The 17,889-nt window shown below is 38.5% G+C and overlaps 1 protein-coding gene across 1 annotated transcript in view; it reads right to left on the bottom strand.

Moving 5' to 3' along the window:
- adam19a (ADAM metallopeptidase domain 19a) overlaps positions 1 to 17,889 on the bottom strand; it is a 178,130-nt gene that overhangs the window by 86,586 nt on the left and 73,655 nt on the right. The window contains exon 3 of the mRNA XM_026333492.1: positions 15,606 to 15,682. Within this exon, the coding sequence (XP_026189277.1) occupies positions 15,606 to 15,682 (77 nt within the window). The remainder of the gene's footprint in view (positions 1 to 15,605; positions 15,683 to 17,889) is intronic.

Here is a 17,889-nt window from a genome sequence, read left to right as displayed (position 1 = left end):
TAAAAGCCAGCACAGCGTCAGGAAGCGTCATATTATACTCTTATACCGTATTGCTGCTCGAAATCAATTATGTAGTCCACCATGGAAACTGAACTATTCTTTGATATTACATCAAAATAAGAATAGGCTTCATGTGCGCAATCCTTTCCCTCCTTTGGGAACACGTCGTCCAGCTTAGCCATCAGCGTTACCCTACCATTATCACTGTCTAATTCCTTCACTGGTATTTCCATCGCTGTTTCACATGCTCTCCCCTCAAGCCCCAAGGCAACAGTGAGGGCTTGTCTCTTTTTGTCGAGTTCAGTAACCCGCGTCCAGATGTTAATTTCATTTTTCCAACACTCGTATGGCCTGGTTTCATTAAACTTCGGGGGAACTTTATAACTAGCTGCTATTCTTCAACCATCCTCTGCTACCATGATAAAACAAGTGAACATGACATTTACTTCGTCAACACATTCACTTTATTCCCCGCGCACAACCGCCTTTCAACCTCACCCACAACAAACACAGTTTTAACTCGGAAGCACCTTCTTCCATGTGAACAGAGTAGGGAGGAAATAACATGTTAACACCTGGGTCACAGAGACTCAGACTCTAAAACGCCTCTCTGCAGTTTCTTAGATCAAGGTCAAGGTCAAATTTATTTATATAGCACCTTTAAGCAGTGAATGCAGACCAAAATGCTGCACAATAGCATAATACAATGACAAAGAATACAGAATTAGAAATTAAATCAATGGGTAAAACCATAAAATCAACTATTAATTAAAAAATTTTAAAACTATGAAATTAAGATTTTTGCTCACAGAAACCAACATATCCAAGGGTTATATTTAAACCTAAGAAAAAAGATAAGTTTTCAGTCTAAAATGCAGGTAAAGATGGTGAGAACCTTTGAGAACAGATTGAGGTAATGAATTTTCACAGCTTGGTAGCTAATACAGAGAAGGCTCTGTCACCTTTAGATTTCTGGCGAGATGGTGGGACAATAATCAGATTATCGGATGAGGATCTAAGGGCTCCCAGTGGTGAGTATAAACAAATAAGGTCCGAGATATAAACTGGAGCCAGACCGTGCAAGACTTTTTGACAAGAGTCAAAAACCTGAACTGAATTAGGAACTTGACTGGCAGCCATTGCAAATGAGCCAGGATAGGGGTGATATGCTCCCTCTTTTTCTTCCCTGTAAGGAAGCAAGCTGCAGCATTTTGCACCAGTTGCACACGTGAAATTGAAAATTGGTTGATACCAGCATATAATAATCAAGCCTTGTTGAAATAAAGGCGTGAATGGCTGTCTCTAAGTCACTAAAAGATAAAAAGGATTTCAGTTTGGGTAAGCCCCTAAACTGGAAAAAAAATGGGTCTGACAACAGAGTTTATTTGTTTATCAAATTTTAGCTCTGACTCAAATACAACCCCAAGCTCATTATCTGAGTACAAATGTTTTTTCTTGTAAGGGTCCCAGATCAGGCGCCAAGGTGTCAACCAGTTGGGGGGAGCCAAAGAAAATCACTTCAGTCTTGTTCTCATTTAACTGAAGAAAGTTGTCACCCATCCAAATTTTGATGTTGCTTATGCAAGAAATCAAATTGAATAAGGATTTTGAACATGGTTTAATGGACATGTACAACTGGGTGTCATCGGCATAGATGTGATATGGGAAACCCTGGGGTACTCAAAGATAGAATGGAGGGGGAGCATATACAAAGCGAATAAAATTGGGCCCAGAATAGAGCCCTGAGGCACTCCACTGGTAACAATGGCCGGTGATGAGTGGAACTGGCTTAATTCCACAGAGAAAGTCCTCTCAGTGAAATAGGATTTAAACCACTCTAAGGCTGAGTCACAAATACCAACTTCAGATTTAAGTCTATTTAAAAGGGTGCAATGATCCGCACTCAAATCCAACAAAACCAAAATTGCACAATTACCTGAATCCACAATTAAGAGCAAATCGTTTACCACTTTGAGCAAGGCTGATTCAGTGCTATGTTTAGATCTAAAACCGGACTGAGAGGGATCAAGTATATTTTCTCAACTAAGTATGGTGATAGTGATAGCTGATTTAAAACGACTTTCTCCAATACTTTTGATAAAAAAGGCAATTTCAAGATGGGTCTGTAATTATTAAAATCAGCTGGATCCAGATTTGGTTTCTTTAGCAGTGGGTGAACCACTGCATATTTAAAACAGGATGGAACTGTGCTTGACTGAAGGGAATTGTTTATAATGGAAATGCTAATTGGTGCGGTCATGCCCAATGCTTCTTTTAATAATGTAGTTGGTACAACATCAAGTGAACAAGAAGTCGCTCTTACACTACAGGGTGGGCCATTTATATGGATACACCTTAATAAAATGGGAATGGTTGGTGATATTAACGTCCTGTTTGTGGCACATTAGTATATGTGAGGGGGCAAACTTTTCAAGATGGGTGGTGACCATGGTGGCCATTTGGAAGTCGGCCATCTTGGATCCAACTTTTGTTTTTTCAATAGGAAGAGGGTCATGTGACACATCAAACTTATTGGGAATTTCACAAGAAAAACAATGGTGTGCTTGGTTTTAACGTAACTTTATTCTTTCATGAGTTATTTACAAGTTTCTGACCACTTATAAAATGTGTTCAATGTGCTGCCCATTGTGATGGATTGTCAATGCAACCCTCTTCTCCCACTCTTCACACACTGATAGCAACACCACAGGAGAAATGCCAGCACAGGCTTCCAGTATCCGTAGTTTCAGGTGCTGCACATCTCGTATCTTCACACCATAGACAATTGCCTTCAGATGACCCCAAAGATAAAAGTCTAAGAGGGTCAGATCGGGAGACCTTGGGGGCCATTCAACTGGCCCACGACGACCAATCCAGTTTTGGATTGGTCGTCGTGGGCCAGTTGAATGGCCCCCAAGGTCTCCCGAACACATTTTATAAGTGGTCACATATACTAATATACTAATGTGCCACAAACAGGACGTTAATATCACCAACTATTCCCATTTTATTAAGGTGTATCCATATAAATGGCCCACCCTGTATATCTAGTAGCTCTGGGTGTGAGATGAGCTGGAACTGGGAGAATTTAGCAGAACTGGAGGGAAAAGTCCCAGAGGGAGGATATAATACAAAGTTTATAGTTGAAAACAAAAACTTTGGACAGTTAGAATTCTGAGAAAACAAATTAGAAAAATATTTAGATTTTTTTAGACCCATTTCCTGAAAACTGGCCAGCAAATTTTGCAGTAATTGATAAGAGACTTGTAGTTTGTCCTTTTTCCTTTTTCTTTCTGCCCTTCTACACTCCCACTTTAACAGCACAAATTTCTCTGTTAAACCAGGGCTGTTTTCTGGATTTGAGCTTTTAGAGGGGCAACTTCATTTAAAATTTCAGTCGATAATGCGTTGAAATTACAGTTTAAACTGTCCACATCAGAGAACTGTGTCACGGCATCTACTGAGAGTTCTACAAAGGCCTTAGTGAACTGTGCAGCGGTGGAGGAACTTATAACTCTAGACAAGTATATGGAGGGTCTGTTTTTAGGTTTTGGAACAACAATAGGACAGTCACTAACTTTGTGCTCTCTCTCTCCCCTAGTTTGTGCTCTCTCCCTTTCTCTCCTACAAATTACTGTACTGTAGCAAATGCAGCACTACACAATTACAAATAATAAACAAACACACATATACTATATACGGACTCATGTAATCTACAGGTAAGTCTGCTATTCAAGGCAGTCTTGCTAGCTTTAACCACATGGCAATGACAACACAGCAAACTCTGTTCAATGATGAAAACTATGGTGAGTGCTTCACCATATGATTAGCTACTCTGAGATCACTCAAAAAAAACATTTATGGACTTATTGAAAACAATCTTCAAGACTCTTCAGTAATACTGTCTGTAACCTAAAAACATCTTTGCAAATATTCCTTTATCTATCTCTCTCCCAGTCTAACTCTACTGTTGGCAACAAAAAGGACTGTCTATGAATTTCAGTGTTTAACATTTACTTAAAAAATCACAACCACACTAACCACATCTTATTCAGATGCCTTTAAAAAAAGATATAAAAACATTAGATTTTATATTTTAGTTATCTGTAAGACAGATCTAGAAGCACACAGCATCATAAGACAAGTCTTGAATAGAAACCGATATTGCCAGTAAACCAAGTAATAATGTTTCTAAGGCAAAAAAGGAAGTGAGAACTGAAAGCTGAAAGGTGTCGTTTCTTCTTTTAGTCACAAACCAGTTTCAATTGCCGTTGAGCTGCTGTTGTCTTTTGCCTTGATTCTGAGTTGCAAGAAGTGTCAACGTGCTTGCCAGCATGTGTTAGAACAACATCTTTAGTATCTGCACCTTACAGCGGTTCATTGCCTGGAAGTGATGCCCCATTTCTCTAAAACACAGCAGCTGTGTCAGTCAGATAAAGGTGTGACAATACGTCTGCAAGGATGAGGTTTACTACAAACTCTAACATGCATTATGAAACTGGTCTCAAGCCACAATATCCTACGACACAGAAAACACCTCTGACCTCAGTCAATTTATCAGTATTTTTGAAGTATCATGTGGAAAATCAACACTTAAATCTTGATATGCATGTCACCAGCCACTTATTTTGGATAATTTAAGGATGACTATTTAAATGATAAAACACTTCCTGTCTGCACAAAGAACAAAAACCACACTAAAACTGGGGGAAGGAAAAATGTCTTTAGTTGTTACTCCATGTGTGTTGTGAATCCAACAAAACAAATAATGAATCCCTATTTTCTGTAGAACAAAAACAAAACCAGTTGAAGCCTGTGTGATGGTGGAGGGAGGGAGCTGGACAAGAGCTTCAGGTAGAATGCATCATACCTTCTTCAGTCTATACTTCAGTTGAGTATTTTCAATTTTTTTCTTCCTCTGCTGTAGAAGAAATCCTGTTCTTTTTAGTGCCGCTGCAGGTTCACAACACTTTAAGTCATGATGACGGCTGACATGATTTTATGGTGTGTTTTGGAGCTGCAGATTACAGCTGTGGGGAGAGGACAGTCTTTTCCTGCTGTGTCCTTTGTTTGGGCCGTAGGGACTGTGGGGAAGGGAGAGGTACAGCAACATTTTTTTGGATCAATTTAGTGGTACTTATATTTTTAAAATATTTTTTCTATATAACCCAAAGCTAATTTTGAAACTGATTAGGCTGACCCATCAGACAGCATATTGTTAAAGCCCATTCCCCCAGTAATGGTATAACACCGACAAAGCTTCTTCTATTTGGTCAGCTTTATGTTCCTGGTAGTATATTGTACAGTATTTAGGCTATGCCAAGATAGTGCGTTATAACAAGAAAAATGTTAACAATAAGCACTGCTAACAAAATGATTTTAAATCGTTACTGACCAAATGATATACTTAAAAGCACCCAAACATGAACACTCCCATGATTTTAACAGTTAAATACAATGCAGATCGGGTATTATGTCTTTGAAGCTTGTTTTTTTCCATATCCACAAAATGCATCAAAGCTCTGTTCTAGTGTCATCTTTCCAAGTATTTTGTCTGTAATCTCAGCTGTCTAAAAACTTTGTCACCATTCAGAGTAAACAAAACCATCAAAACTGCAACCTTTAGGGCTTAAAACACGAACAGTATTAGATTCATGTTTATTAAATGTCTCATGGAGTGAAACAGAAGGCTCTGAACTGTTATTTATGTCATTAAAAATGTCAACTGAATTCTGAATAATGTTTTCTTAATTCATTTCTAAACCTACCCTAGTTTCAATTTGGCTTTTCATACCTAATATGTCTGCCCAAATACACAAAATGCAACCAGATTTAAATAAACTGCATCTTCGATTTGTTTTTACATTATGACCCAACAGGGAGATTTAGGTATGCAGTCCATCACCTTGTGAGCAGGCAATATTAGTCACACTGTCCAAACAGGATGCATGTTTCATATTCAACCAGGAATCAGCACTAGACATCAATGTCCCGTGGCAATAAAGTGGGCTATTTTGTGCTTCTTTCTATATTTCATGTGCTCTTCTGACACGTTATGCTAGATTAATTATAAAATTGTAGAAATCTTTTACAGGGTTGAAAGGGTAAGATGACATGATGATCTTATTCTCTGAAAATCTCTGTGCTATTTATCTAAAATCACCTAGATCAGCTTATGTTCCAGTCAATACCATGTGTAAAACCTTTTCCAACATAAATTCACAGGGTAAATACTCAATAACACTAGAATGCAATATGTCCTATATTTTTTAATCATAATTCACATATAATTACCTTCACTGTTATTTTTTACAGTATTGCTGCTATTTCTCTTTTGCTGCTGTAACATTTGAAATTTCCGCACTGTGGGACAAATAAAGGTTCATCTTATCATAGGTTTTCCACATTCAGGACAGATTTCTTGCAGTATTTGTGCTGACACTGACAAGGTTGTCTGCATATTTCTGAGACCCCTGCAGTGAGCCCAGGTACTACAGATGGCTGCAGAGTTGTTGCTGCCAACTCATTACTATACATGTTGAATTATGTGGACTCAGACAGTATCTTCTTTTATGGGGCTATTTTGACCGTTTTTTGTATAATGGACCTCTGTTGGGCAGTAGTTTCATAGAGCAGTTGTATTATGACCATATAGGAATACAGGCATAGTCCACAACACTCTATCATCATGCTAAACTGTAGGAAAATTTACTAGAAAATCAGCACTAAAGTCATTTTAATATACTGTATAGTCCCTGTCTCTGACTTTTATAGTGTTTGGTGTTTCAATGTGATTGCACCCTTTATATCTTTTTGCTCTGTAGTAGAAAGAGTATTTATTAGCGACCTGAAAGAACACAAGAAAACCAAGCAAGTTGTTAGTTATGTCTACAAGTGAACTACTTCCAAGAGCTGGCAGAGATATTGGTAAGTAACAGAGGGGAGGGTTAGACTGAGCCAGAGAAAGTGACCTATTGCCCTAGAGACAGAAAGAGACATGAGGAAGCACACACACTGCTCACATGCTTCTCTCAGATTGCCATCGGTTGTTAATCTTCTCTCCTCGTCCATTTGCTCCCCCACCCCTCTGCTTATTTACTCAGACAGAACTGGTTTAAGAAAAAGCCCTGCTGCTGGCCATGGCCAACTCCTTCAGTCCACTTTATCTGCACCCAGTCCTGGCCCCAGGGATTGTTTACAACACCAGCGGCACTGAGATGTGCTGATGAACATCTGACACCAGGGGGCAAGGTGAGGGGCATGGAGAGGGTTTGCCTCTCTACTGTTTACAGAAACAAGTGAAAAGAAAAAAAAGTCATAGCTATTCCCATAATTACATATTTTTGATTGCATAACCATACCATAATGAATTATATACAGTGAACACACGCTAAACCTAGCCTAAGCTAAATAAAGTGAAGGGCAGCCATAAATTGTTTCGCTATATGGAAGTGAAAGTAATAGAATGCAAATATTCTTTTTAAATGAAAGCAGGCTCAGTGCCTAACAACGCCAAAAGAAAAAAGTCAAAAAGGTGTAATTGAAGTTTTATGTATATTTGAATTGAGCATAGTTAGCTGAGTTCCAAAGACTGAAACACAGGAGGGCTAAAGACTGTTGGGAGATGCAACAGTCAAGAACAAGAACAAAGAAATGATAGCAGCCAGGCTTTAGGTGCTATTTCCCCCAGCTACATCAAAACACTGCTGCCTTTTTATTGTGCACTGTATGGCAAATATAAATACTTTAATTGTAATTACAGTTTCAGCAGGCCTGAGGTAGAGTTAAACTAAGTTAATGACCTCTGGAAAAAAAAAAGAAAAAACTCATTTAATGTAATTATGCAGCTCTCCATGGACCTGAGAGAGATCTGGTAAAACAGCCAGCATCTGGGGCCCAAAGACGGGCTGCAATTACACACTACAGCAGGACAGCCTAACCCCATCAATGAAACACGTCATCATTCGTAACAATTTCACACTTTACCGTGTTTATTATCTTAGGGAAATACGTTGCCATTTTGACACAAAGTACAGCTGAGGCTAATGGGAATTCCATTTCTTCATTAGTTTTGTAGCTATTTGATCATAAAAAAGTATTTTGACCTGATAATGATGCTAGAGAAAAAGTCTGAGGATTAAGTGTTTACAATACAATACAATACAAGACAATATGAATGTCTGAGCCAAATGTCATAAGAAACCATCCAATATGTTTTCACTTAAAACCACAAATTTCAATCTCATGGTGTAGTTAGAGGAAAAGTCTGTAGGGAACCATGGATGTCTGTACAAAATATCATGGCAATCCATCCAACAGTTGTTTAGAAATTTCACTTCTGACAAATGGGGTTGACTGACCAACTGACAGTGCCATCCCTAGAGCCATGCCACTTCCATTGGTTAATCAACAATCAAAATTATAGCCTGCTCTAGCCAACTGGGGACAGAAGCAATGCAGCTGGGGACTACACCCTTGCTCTTGACGAGTATGCCACCTGTTTGTTTTCATTAATCTGGTATTTAGAGTTCCTCACCATTAAAACCTGATCCCCTGACTTCATTTTTTCTTTTTTTTCTGTTCCATTCTGCCCTAGAGTATAGTAAATGTGCTTTTTTAGCATTTAACAGCATCATTACAATTTAAGCAAAAGATCTCAAAAATTATACAGACTCAAATGCAATTACCATGACCACTAGAAAGGCCAATCATTTCACAGAAAGACCAATTAGACCAACACTCTGCACATAATTTTCCAAATCAAACCCAGTTAGATTTGTACAGAAATAGGATCTGGAAAATGCCATGTAAAGAGAATGTGAAACGCAAAATTTCAAATAAACATCAGCTCTGGCTGAGCTTTTCCAGTGTCAGTTCAAATAATATTCAAGGCCATTTTCAAGGCAACAATCAGCCTAAAAAGCTGAAAGCATATTGGCATACTAAAATTTTACCATAGTGAATGAAATAAATACATAAAATGGATGTGGGAAAACTCACAGAGAGAAACTCTGAAAGCTAAAATAATTCATTTCTAAATTTGAAAACAGCAGTGTGCATTTGTGTAATTTAACCATTAACAAGTATGAAAACGTTTAGACATTTTAACAGTTTTAAGAACCTGTATAGTGTGCTTAAAATTTTGTTGTGAGCTGCCTGAAGATATGGAAACGTTGTGTGAAGCGTGACTTGTGCTGACAATAAGTCATCCTGGACTTAAGGTGTAAAGTAAGATACAAGATGGCAGCAAAGTCCTCAAGGACTCAGCCTTAGTCATGGTCTGTGGTCTGTCTCATTCATTTACAGAAGGTCACTCTTTGACAGATGAGGCTACACTTTCTTTAGGGATACAAACACTGCACTGTACATGTATCAGATATCAGTGTGTGTGTGTGCACAACCATGCAGAAATGTGGACTAAATATGTTTTTGGACTGCACAACAGCTGTACTGGAACTTCCTCAACACATTCCAAACAGGAATCAGTACAGTCTGCAGTGAACTCAGGTCTGGCAGGACCAGGCTCACACCACCACCACCACCACCTGTTTTCTGTCTTTGTTTTTATATCTACTTCTCCTCTTCCAGATCCTTACCCTGCTTGACCTCGAGGACTAACTTTCGCTGAAGGTTTATTCTTTTTTTTGTGAGCTTCTCTAACCCTTTGCAGTGTCTCTATCTTTCCCACACTCTACATTGCCTTTGAAAGACAATTTATTTCCTGGTACGGACTCATACGTCACTTGCCCCTCAGCTCCTTCATCTCTTTTTCCTTCACTCCCTTCACCCCTTTATTCTGCCAGCTGAAGTGGTTTCAAATCTCAGTGTTTTTCTTGGGATCTTCCTTCAGAAAGTAGATGGGCATAGCTGGCTTGAAGGTGCCAGTCATCGTCTCCACTGACATCCTGAGCTGGATTAGAGCAGATTAACCCAACAAAGCTCATTATTGATTTTAATCACTATTAAACTAGAGACACTGTTGGGCTACAGCCAAGTTCAAACAAACTAGTTCCTGGGGAAAAATCAATGAAGGAACTGCGATAATAAAAGCTGCTGCCATGAGAGTGCTTAAGAAGTGCAGTTTCCCTCTAAACTTGTCTTTGTGAAGTCAGACTCTCGAAAGACTCAAGTCCTAATTAACACCTTGTCAGGTCTGCTGCTTGGAGTTCAGCAATACATTTAGATCAACTAGACACATTTGCAAGGGTCTGCCTCATCACCATGCACAATGGATAGTATATATTGCCCATTACACTCCGTATCATCCCAGGGTGGCAGTGTAATCAAGGTTTCATTAACATAAAGAGCGCTTACACTTCATCTACTAACTCTCAACAGAAAATTTGCAATTAAAATTAAATGTGGTCTTTAAGTGCAATGCCAGTTTCCTCAGCTGTGTGTGTGAGATATACCGAGGTGAGGAGATAAAGCTGCTGAGCACCACCAGCCAGAGCAAACTCAATGAATGATGTGGCACAGTGTTTTCATGCTATCAATATTTAATATATGATTATTACCCAGTTGGCACTTCTTTAATAATGTACATGTTTGCTTAATTCTTTATACTTGCTTGTACAATTAGAATTCACACACACACACACACACACACACACACACACACACACACAGATAAGTTTTCTTAAATTAAATAAGTGAAACTGTGTCAGTTCAATTTCTAAACTAATTATATTTTTCATTTTATTCTATTTTTTTTTCCTAGTGTCATTTTCATTACCAATTAGTTTTGCTGTATTATGCTGTATTATGTCCTGCTGGATGAGAAAAGGGCTTTCGTCAGAGCAAATACATCTTGGGGTTTCATCCAGGGGGTGCAATTGCAACAACAACCTCTTTAAAATGTTCAGTTTCAAGCGTGATTTACTTCTCAAGAGAAAAAGGAAAGAAGACAGTTAGCAGCACAATCTTCCTGTGTGCTGCCAGCTGTCTAATGCTACAATGTCAGAGACAATGGCTCTGACTGGTTCCAGAAGCCTGACAGGCAACAGTGAATATGTGACTGTGCTTTTATTCTCAGTGATGACAGCTCTCTTCTCCTTGGATTAATAGTATCTCAGGAAAACTCAGAGCTGTTTTTAGCAACTGAAATGATCAGGGGCTGAGTTATGATTGCACTGGTCTTATGTTTTCTTTGGTGGGATATAGGCATTGATTGGTTGGGGAGGTTTCACCTACATACATAATAATTAATGTAATAAAAATTATTACACAGACACGTACACACCGAAAGGTTAAACTACTGTCTATAACAGGTTTGTTAGCACTGTCTTTTGTAAATTTCTACCCATTCAGTTAGGTTGTGTATGAATGTAAATATCAAGGTAATATACTCTATTTTACCAGAGCAATTAGCTTCCCTCTTTTCAAAGTGTTTTTGTATAAGAAATAATTGTCCGTCCATGCTTCTGTGGCTACATAATTATTTGCAAAGAGAAGCCGATGGTTTCACTGGTAAGACCTACAGCATTGTGTGTAACTTTGGTGAAAATTTTCTCACTGATTTGTATTGTAACCAGAGGTTATGTCTGTAATAGTTTCAACTTTTGGCCATAAACTGTGTTTTGTGAATACTCAAATATTCAGGTACAGCACCAGATAAATCATTATAACCTGTTAATTTGCAAAAATTTCTACATTTCTGTTTTTTTCTGTCAAGATGGGGTGCTGAGTGTACATTAATGAGAAATAAAATGAACTTTTTTGATTTAGGCAAATGGCTGCAATGACACAAAGAGTGAAAAATTTAAAGGGGTCTGAATACTTTCCATACCCACTGTATCTAGTCAAAGATCTACTAAACTTGTAGCACAACTACTGTTACTAAAATAGTGTTTACTATTTTAGTAACAGTACAGTTAGCTAGAATTTAAAAATCTTTGTGAACACTCATTTCAAATCTTACTGTAACAACCATATGTTGTCTCCAATTTTATCAGCAAAAATATTGTCACCTGGGCTTCATTAAAACACAATAGCACTGACAATACAAGGTGTTTTCCACAGAGTCTGGACCCTCTCCCAACTGTAGACCCAGTTTATAGATGCTCTGTAGAGGCTAGCACAGTTGGGCAGCACAGTCCTTAAACAGTCTTGGACATACAACATCAGGGCTAGCTGCCTTCCCACGGCACAGTCTTTGTAGCTGCAGCCTCACTACTGCTACTGCAATTGTGGAGATGCACACAGGTGGAAGACAAGAATGAGGAGGAGACATTGAGGAAGAATGAGGGGGTATGGCTGGACAGGCTGGGGCATGTGCACTAGTGTTAAACCTGTTGAAGAACTTGTTGAGTTCATTGGCTCTGTCCACATCACCCACTAGTGCCTGGTTGCTCATTTTTTGAAGCCAGTGAAGTTAATTCCCGTCCACACCTCTCTGATGTTGATGTGCTATAGAATTCTCTCTATTTTGTTTTTGTAGTCCTCCTTAGCCTGCCTTAATTTCCTCTTCATCTCATGTTGGACATTTTTGAGCCTTTCTTGATTGATTGAATCATTTCTTGATTTTAATCAGGCAGATGACCTCCATGTAAAACATTATGTCCCAACTCTCAAGAATCAGTGAGGTATAACAACATCTCTACAGAAGTTGATGTAATCTGTGAAACAGATATAATAGATATAATAGCCCGACCTCCTTCAAATGAGTGCATATTATGGATCTTAGTCAAAGTGCTCACATGAAAGTGATTGTGAAGCATATCAGACCATAGCAGGAGCACTGAAACAGACACTCACATTCAACTCTTAAGTTTTCCAGCTGCCCCAAGGCCCTGCTCCACTAACACCATATCATGAAAGCCAAATGTGATTCATTCTCAATACATCCTGTGTCATCTATATTTTCTGGATAGTCCATTCAGCACAGACATGACCAGCCTTACATCAAACAAACACAACCTCTTCTGTTTTATATTTTTATTGTTTTCATAAAAATAACAGTGACCTAAAAGGTTCCCTTCCTGAAAACAGGAAAGTCTAAAGGATTGTCAAAATCTTAGAGAATGTACTGATGGCTGACATATGGACAGAGAACTAAAAAGATGGCAACAAAATGCTGAAAATCTGTGTCTAACAGCAGACAATGTTCTAATTACAATAGTTCCCACTAATGATACTAAGAGTAAAGAATATTCTGAGTATGAGCTAGTTTAATAGATTTTACACTAACAGTAAAAGATCTTGCTGTGATAACAAATTTGCCCTTTTGCAAGTTGGCCTAAATATATTAAAAAAAGTTCTGTTAAATAAAGACATTTTTGCTTGGATAATGAAATGCTTTTACTGTGACAATGTTTTCTCCTATTACCAAAATTTATTTTATCATGTAAGATCATAACTTTATGACATGGTTTTCAAAACATGTTTTTCATTGTGATGAGATGACTGGGGATGGTGGCAATTACTGCAGGGTGTAAATACAGCCATAATTCCTTAGGGGTTTGTATTAATAAAATACTTCTATTATTATAATGGGACTTTATACAGTATATACAGTATATATAGCTATTGTCTGTGTCACTACTGGTAGTCTCCCAGCACAGTCTCAGCATGGAGGAGATAACATTAGACCAGCTGTTAAAAAGAGGTGCTTTCAGACTAGGCGTAAGTTTGCGTTCTAAGTAATTACCCCATTGAGAAATGGACCCAAGACTTACAGAGTTAGGATTCACACGGCCAGTAGGAATGTTGCCGGTTGATGGTTGCTATAGTGACATAACTTCTGTACAACATTCAACAACACTAGTGAAAATTTTTATGTTTTATTTTAAATCTCTGGACTTTCTTTGCCTTATAAGTGGCCTGGACATCAGAGAATGTGAGAATTATTAAATCCACCATTAGCTCTTAATTCTTTGTAAAGATGAGAACAGGTTCACACTCACATTATGCTGCGTATAACATCATTGAGCATTGCCAGGAGGCATATTCTTGGAGGACACAGAGCGCCATCTCAAAGCCAACAGCCAACAGTACCATGACTGCTGGGAAGTACCAGGATAAAATCTACAGAGCCACTGTCAGACTATGCGCCGGTCCAGAAGTTTAATAAAACAAATTTGAGACATTCCTGGACGAGAGCTGAGAATAGGGAACCGTTGGAGTGCAACTACACAAGTAACCCCAGTGAACAAGGTTAAAAATGAGTGAGTGGCTCAATCGGGAGATCCATTGGGAGATCCCCCGAGTGGGGATTTTTCCACACACACACACACACAAACACACACACACGCACACACGCACACACACATACACACACACACACATATATATATATGTGTGTGTGTGTGTGTGTATGTGTTCAGAATGGTCTTGGTCCCTTCAAACATTGTGCTGCATGTTGGATATGTTCCAGTCTTGTCCCATTGGAAGAGACCCAGTAACATTCCCAGAAACTCCTCCTTCAACAGAGCAACTGTTTCCCTAAAATGTGTGTCTCTTTCTCTGACCTACATTTTGCTGGTCCAGACCAAACTTCACTGGAAATCAATGGCTGGTTTAAAGAAAACACAGACTCTGCCAGCTCACTGTCATGTATTGCACACTGTGACTCACTGGCTCAGACTCAACTCTTTATATGGTTCTATCTCGTTTATCACACTGCCTGATTCTTGTATGTTCCCAATGTATGAGGGTTTCTACTTTTTCTGTCTGTCTGCCTGGAACTGTCAGTTCCTTTATTTGTCTCCTTAATTCAAAGTCATCAATCTGTTTCCAAGCAACTGAGATCCTATGCATCCACCATGTGTACACTGCTTTGACAAATACTGAACTATGCTTCAATGTTCAGCCCACTGAAGTGTCTTTTACTCATTCATCCCTCTTGAAGTTACATTCCTTCACAACAAACCCGCATTACTGTAACAAAATGTACTACAATACGACAGCCATGTGTGTACTTTAAATTACACACATAAATACTGAAAGAAAGCTGTGAGGTCTACATTCCTCTTTGTAATTTTTTATCCTATTTGTAAAATTGAAAAGCTAGGTTTGTACTGTAATAGCTAATGACAAAAAAAGGTACATCATAATATGCTCATTACATGTAGGAGCACTTCACATCTCACTTTCAGTGTGAATTCTCGGTAATTTAACCCTATTGGCAACATTAGTAAATATGAAGAACTCCAAATGTCTATAGTTAAAACCATGAGTAAAATGTGGATTTGCAACTCTCCATTGCAATCAGATGTTTCACTTGCTTTCAGCATCAGCATTTCACAGCTTCTGTACTGACCAGCTGACCCCACTCTTATCAACGTATTCTTTTTAAAGCAAGCTCAAACCTTGTTTTGGACTATTTCGCTAGCATCTGCTATTAACACTGACACATTCATATCTTAACCATCCATTCAATCTATAATAAGCACTGAAGATGGTAAAACATTTAGTAACCTCAGCTGCGCTGGCAAAGGACAGAAAAGAGGCATAAGTGGAGTTTTTTTTTTTTTGCTGCCTCCTTCTAATATCACTTCACTGTGCATTCTCTGTCTCCCAATTAATTCCACAATTCTCAGGTCCACCAAAAGAGGTTATTAAAGGTGGTAAGGCAATAAAGATGGCATGAAAGAAGGAATACTCACTGATTACGTTCAACTTGTAGCACCAGTTGGAGGTCATCGGATGAGAGCACTATTTCCCCTCTGACTGGGTACTCCTCCTGTCAGGTTAAGGGGAGAGATCAGGTCAGGTCATTGAAATAAAGGAGTTCACCAGGAACTTGTGGCTTAAAGTGGGTTTAAAAGCATTAAAGTCCATTAGGAGCATGATATTGTTCACCATGCAGGTAACACAGTCAACAAGCTTCTGAACTGCTACTAATTTAAAGCTGAATGGCCGTGAAAGAATTTTGGATCACATTTTCAGTTTGTGGAAAAGGTAAGCAAACACCAAATTAGTGTTGCAACATAGGACTACTTTGATTATCTGTCAACCTAGTATTTCAATGTTTTTGTTCATTTTCAAAAAGTTGATGAGTCCATAAAAGCACAAAATAGTGAAAAATGAAATCAAATTTTCCAGAGTCGAATTTGATACCTTGTTTTGCTCGACCAGCGGTCTAAAAATTCACGTTATAGTCACAGCATGACCTTGACATTGGTTTATATGTGAAAGTGATACACCAGTTAACTGTTAATTGTCTGTCAGGATGATCTGAAGTAACACTGCATGCCTGCTAGCCTTACAATGGAATCAAAGCTAAAGTAACATTGTACATGCTTGGAGCGCTAAGTCTGGGTTGTGTTCCTGATGCCTGTACAAACATGTAGCTATCAGTAAACTGGTTGAAGTGTACCTCTCATGTGGTATGTTCTGTCAGTCACTAGTATCCACTGTCTTGCCAGATTGAAAAGCCAGGATCTTTCATATTTAATTCTTATTCAACCGGGTTTCCGGGGCAGCCGGATTCCATCTTTGTTTTTACGACGATATACGCAAGACATTTGTAGCAATACACACATTCTATACATCCACATTGAGTCCGCTAAAAGCTCATCAAAACAAAGTGTAGGAAAACTAAACATAATTCAAACAACGAGAAGTCAAATGGCCACATACCAAAAACAAGATGAAGGTGCAAGACCTAAAACATGTCCTATTTTTCTACCAGTAAAACTCAAGCCAAGCCAAAGAATTGCAGAAATAAATGTCAAATTATGAAGTGATGATTATGAATTTTGTCTTGCCTTTGCTGTTTTCTGATCATATGTTGTTTTTATGTAAACAAATATTTTGGTTATGTCATTTTTGAGCAGTAGTCTTAAAAATAGCCCATGGCATAACAGGTTAAGGAAGAGGTTCTTGCTATTGAATATCCCTGTGGAAAGTTTATATGCAACAAAGAAGAACATTTCATTATCTTGATTATTTTCTAGTATCTAAAAATATCAAATGACCACACTATCTTTTGGAAAATAATCTCCTTTTCCACTTCACTGCATGTCTTCTTATCTCTGGGATCACATATCAGACTCAATTCTTCAAAATGATTGATTCAGAGGGTCTGCTTACTGAGTTTGTTGTGGGATATCTGCACATTTACTGATCAAACAGTTTACAAATCCTCATGTTCCCTCAGCTGTATTTGTCGATCTTTGTGTTGGTGCTGTGAGTCATTTTGGGCTGCTACTCTACATCTGTCGAGGTTATGGTTATAAAGCTATAATCTTTATCCTGCACCCCCACTGGCTTAAAAAGCAAATAGATGTATAATATAAAGCTGCATTTACTATCCCCAGACTTAAACTGTATGTAGTGACATATTTAATCAGGTTTTAGTGACAGTCAATTTTAATTTTTTGGTATACCACATTCTAAACAGTGATACAGAAGGTGGAAAATGGACTTGGGTGATTAAGACAAATGGTTAAATGGACAAACGACAAGAGTTTGAGAAATCAGAGGCTTAGAAGTTAGAAAAGTCTTGTTCAGGCTTAGCTTGATGATAAGATAATTTCAGAGATACTAAACGACACTAGCATAGAAACATAGGAAGAGGTAAAGAAAAAGGAAACAACAAATCAGTGGTGAGAAACAACAGATAGATAAAAAAGAGGAAGTCAAAGAAACAGCGCAAGAAAGGAGAACAGTTGTTGAATTTGCTTGTGCTGCTGCTTACATCCCTGGGGGTGTAGACAGACATGGAGGGGAATGAAGACAGCAGCGTCCATGCATCAGATGGAGCTCCAAGCCCAGGCCCTCTCTGTGCTCTAGTGAAGCAGAGCTAACACACACTGTGCCAGAGGAGAGCTTGTTACATGGATCAAAGCTTGTCTAATCTACAAGCTAAGAATATGACGAGAGGGCCCTGACAATCCCCACTTTCCTCCTGAGAGGCAGTGATTATCATACAGGGTTATGAACAGT

Source organism: Mastacembelus armatus, chromosome 18, assembly GCF_900324485.2.
Source record: "Mastacembelus armatus chromosome 18, fMasArm1.2, whole genome shotgun sequence".
In the NCBI taxonomy this organism is placed as follows: Eukaryota; Metazoa; Chordata; class Actinopteri; order Synbranchiformes; family Mastacembelidae; genus Mastacembelus; species Mastacembelus armatus.
The sequence above is the reverse complement of the archived record's forward strand: the minus strand, read 5'-3'. Positions and strand labels throughout refer to the sequence as shown.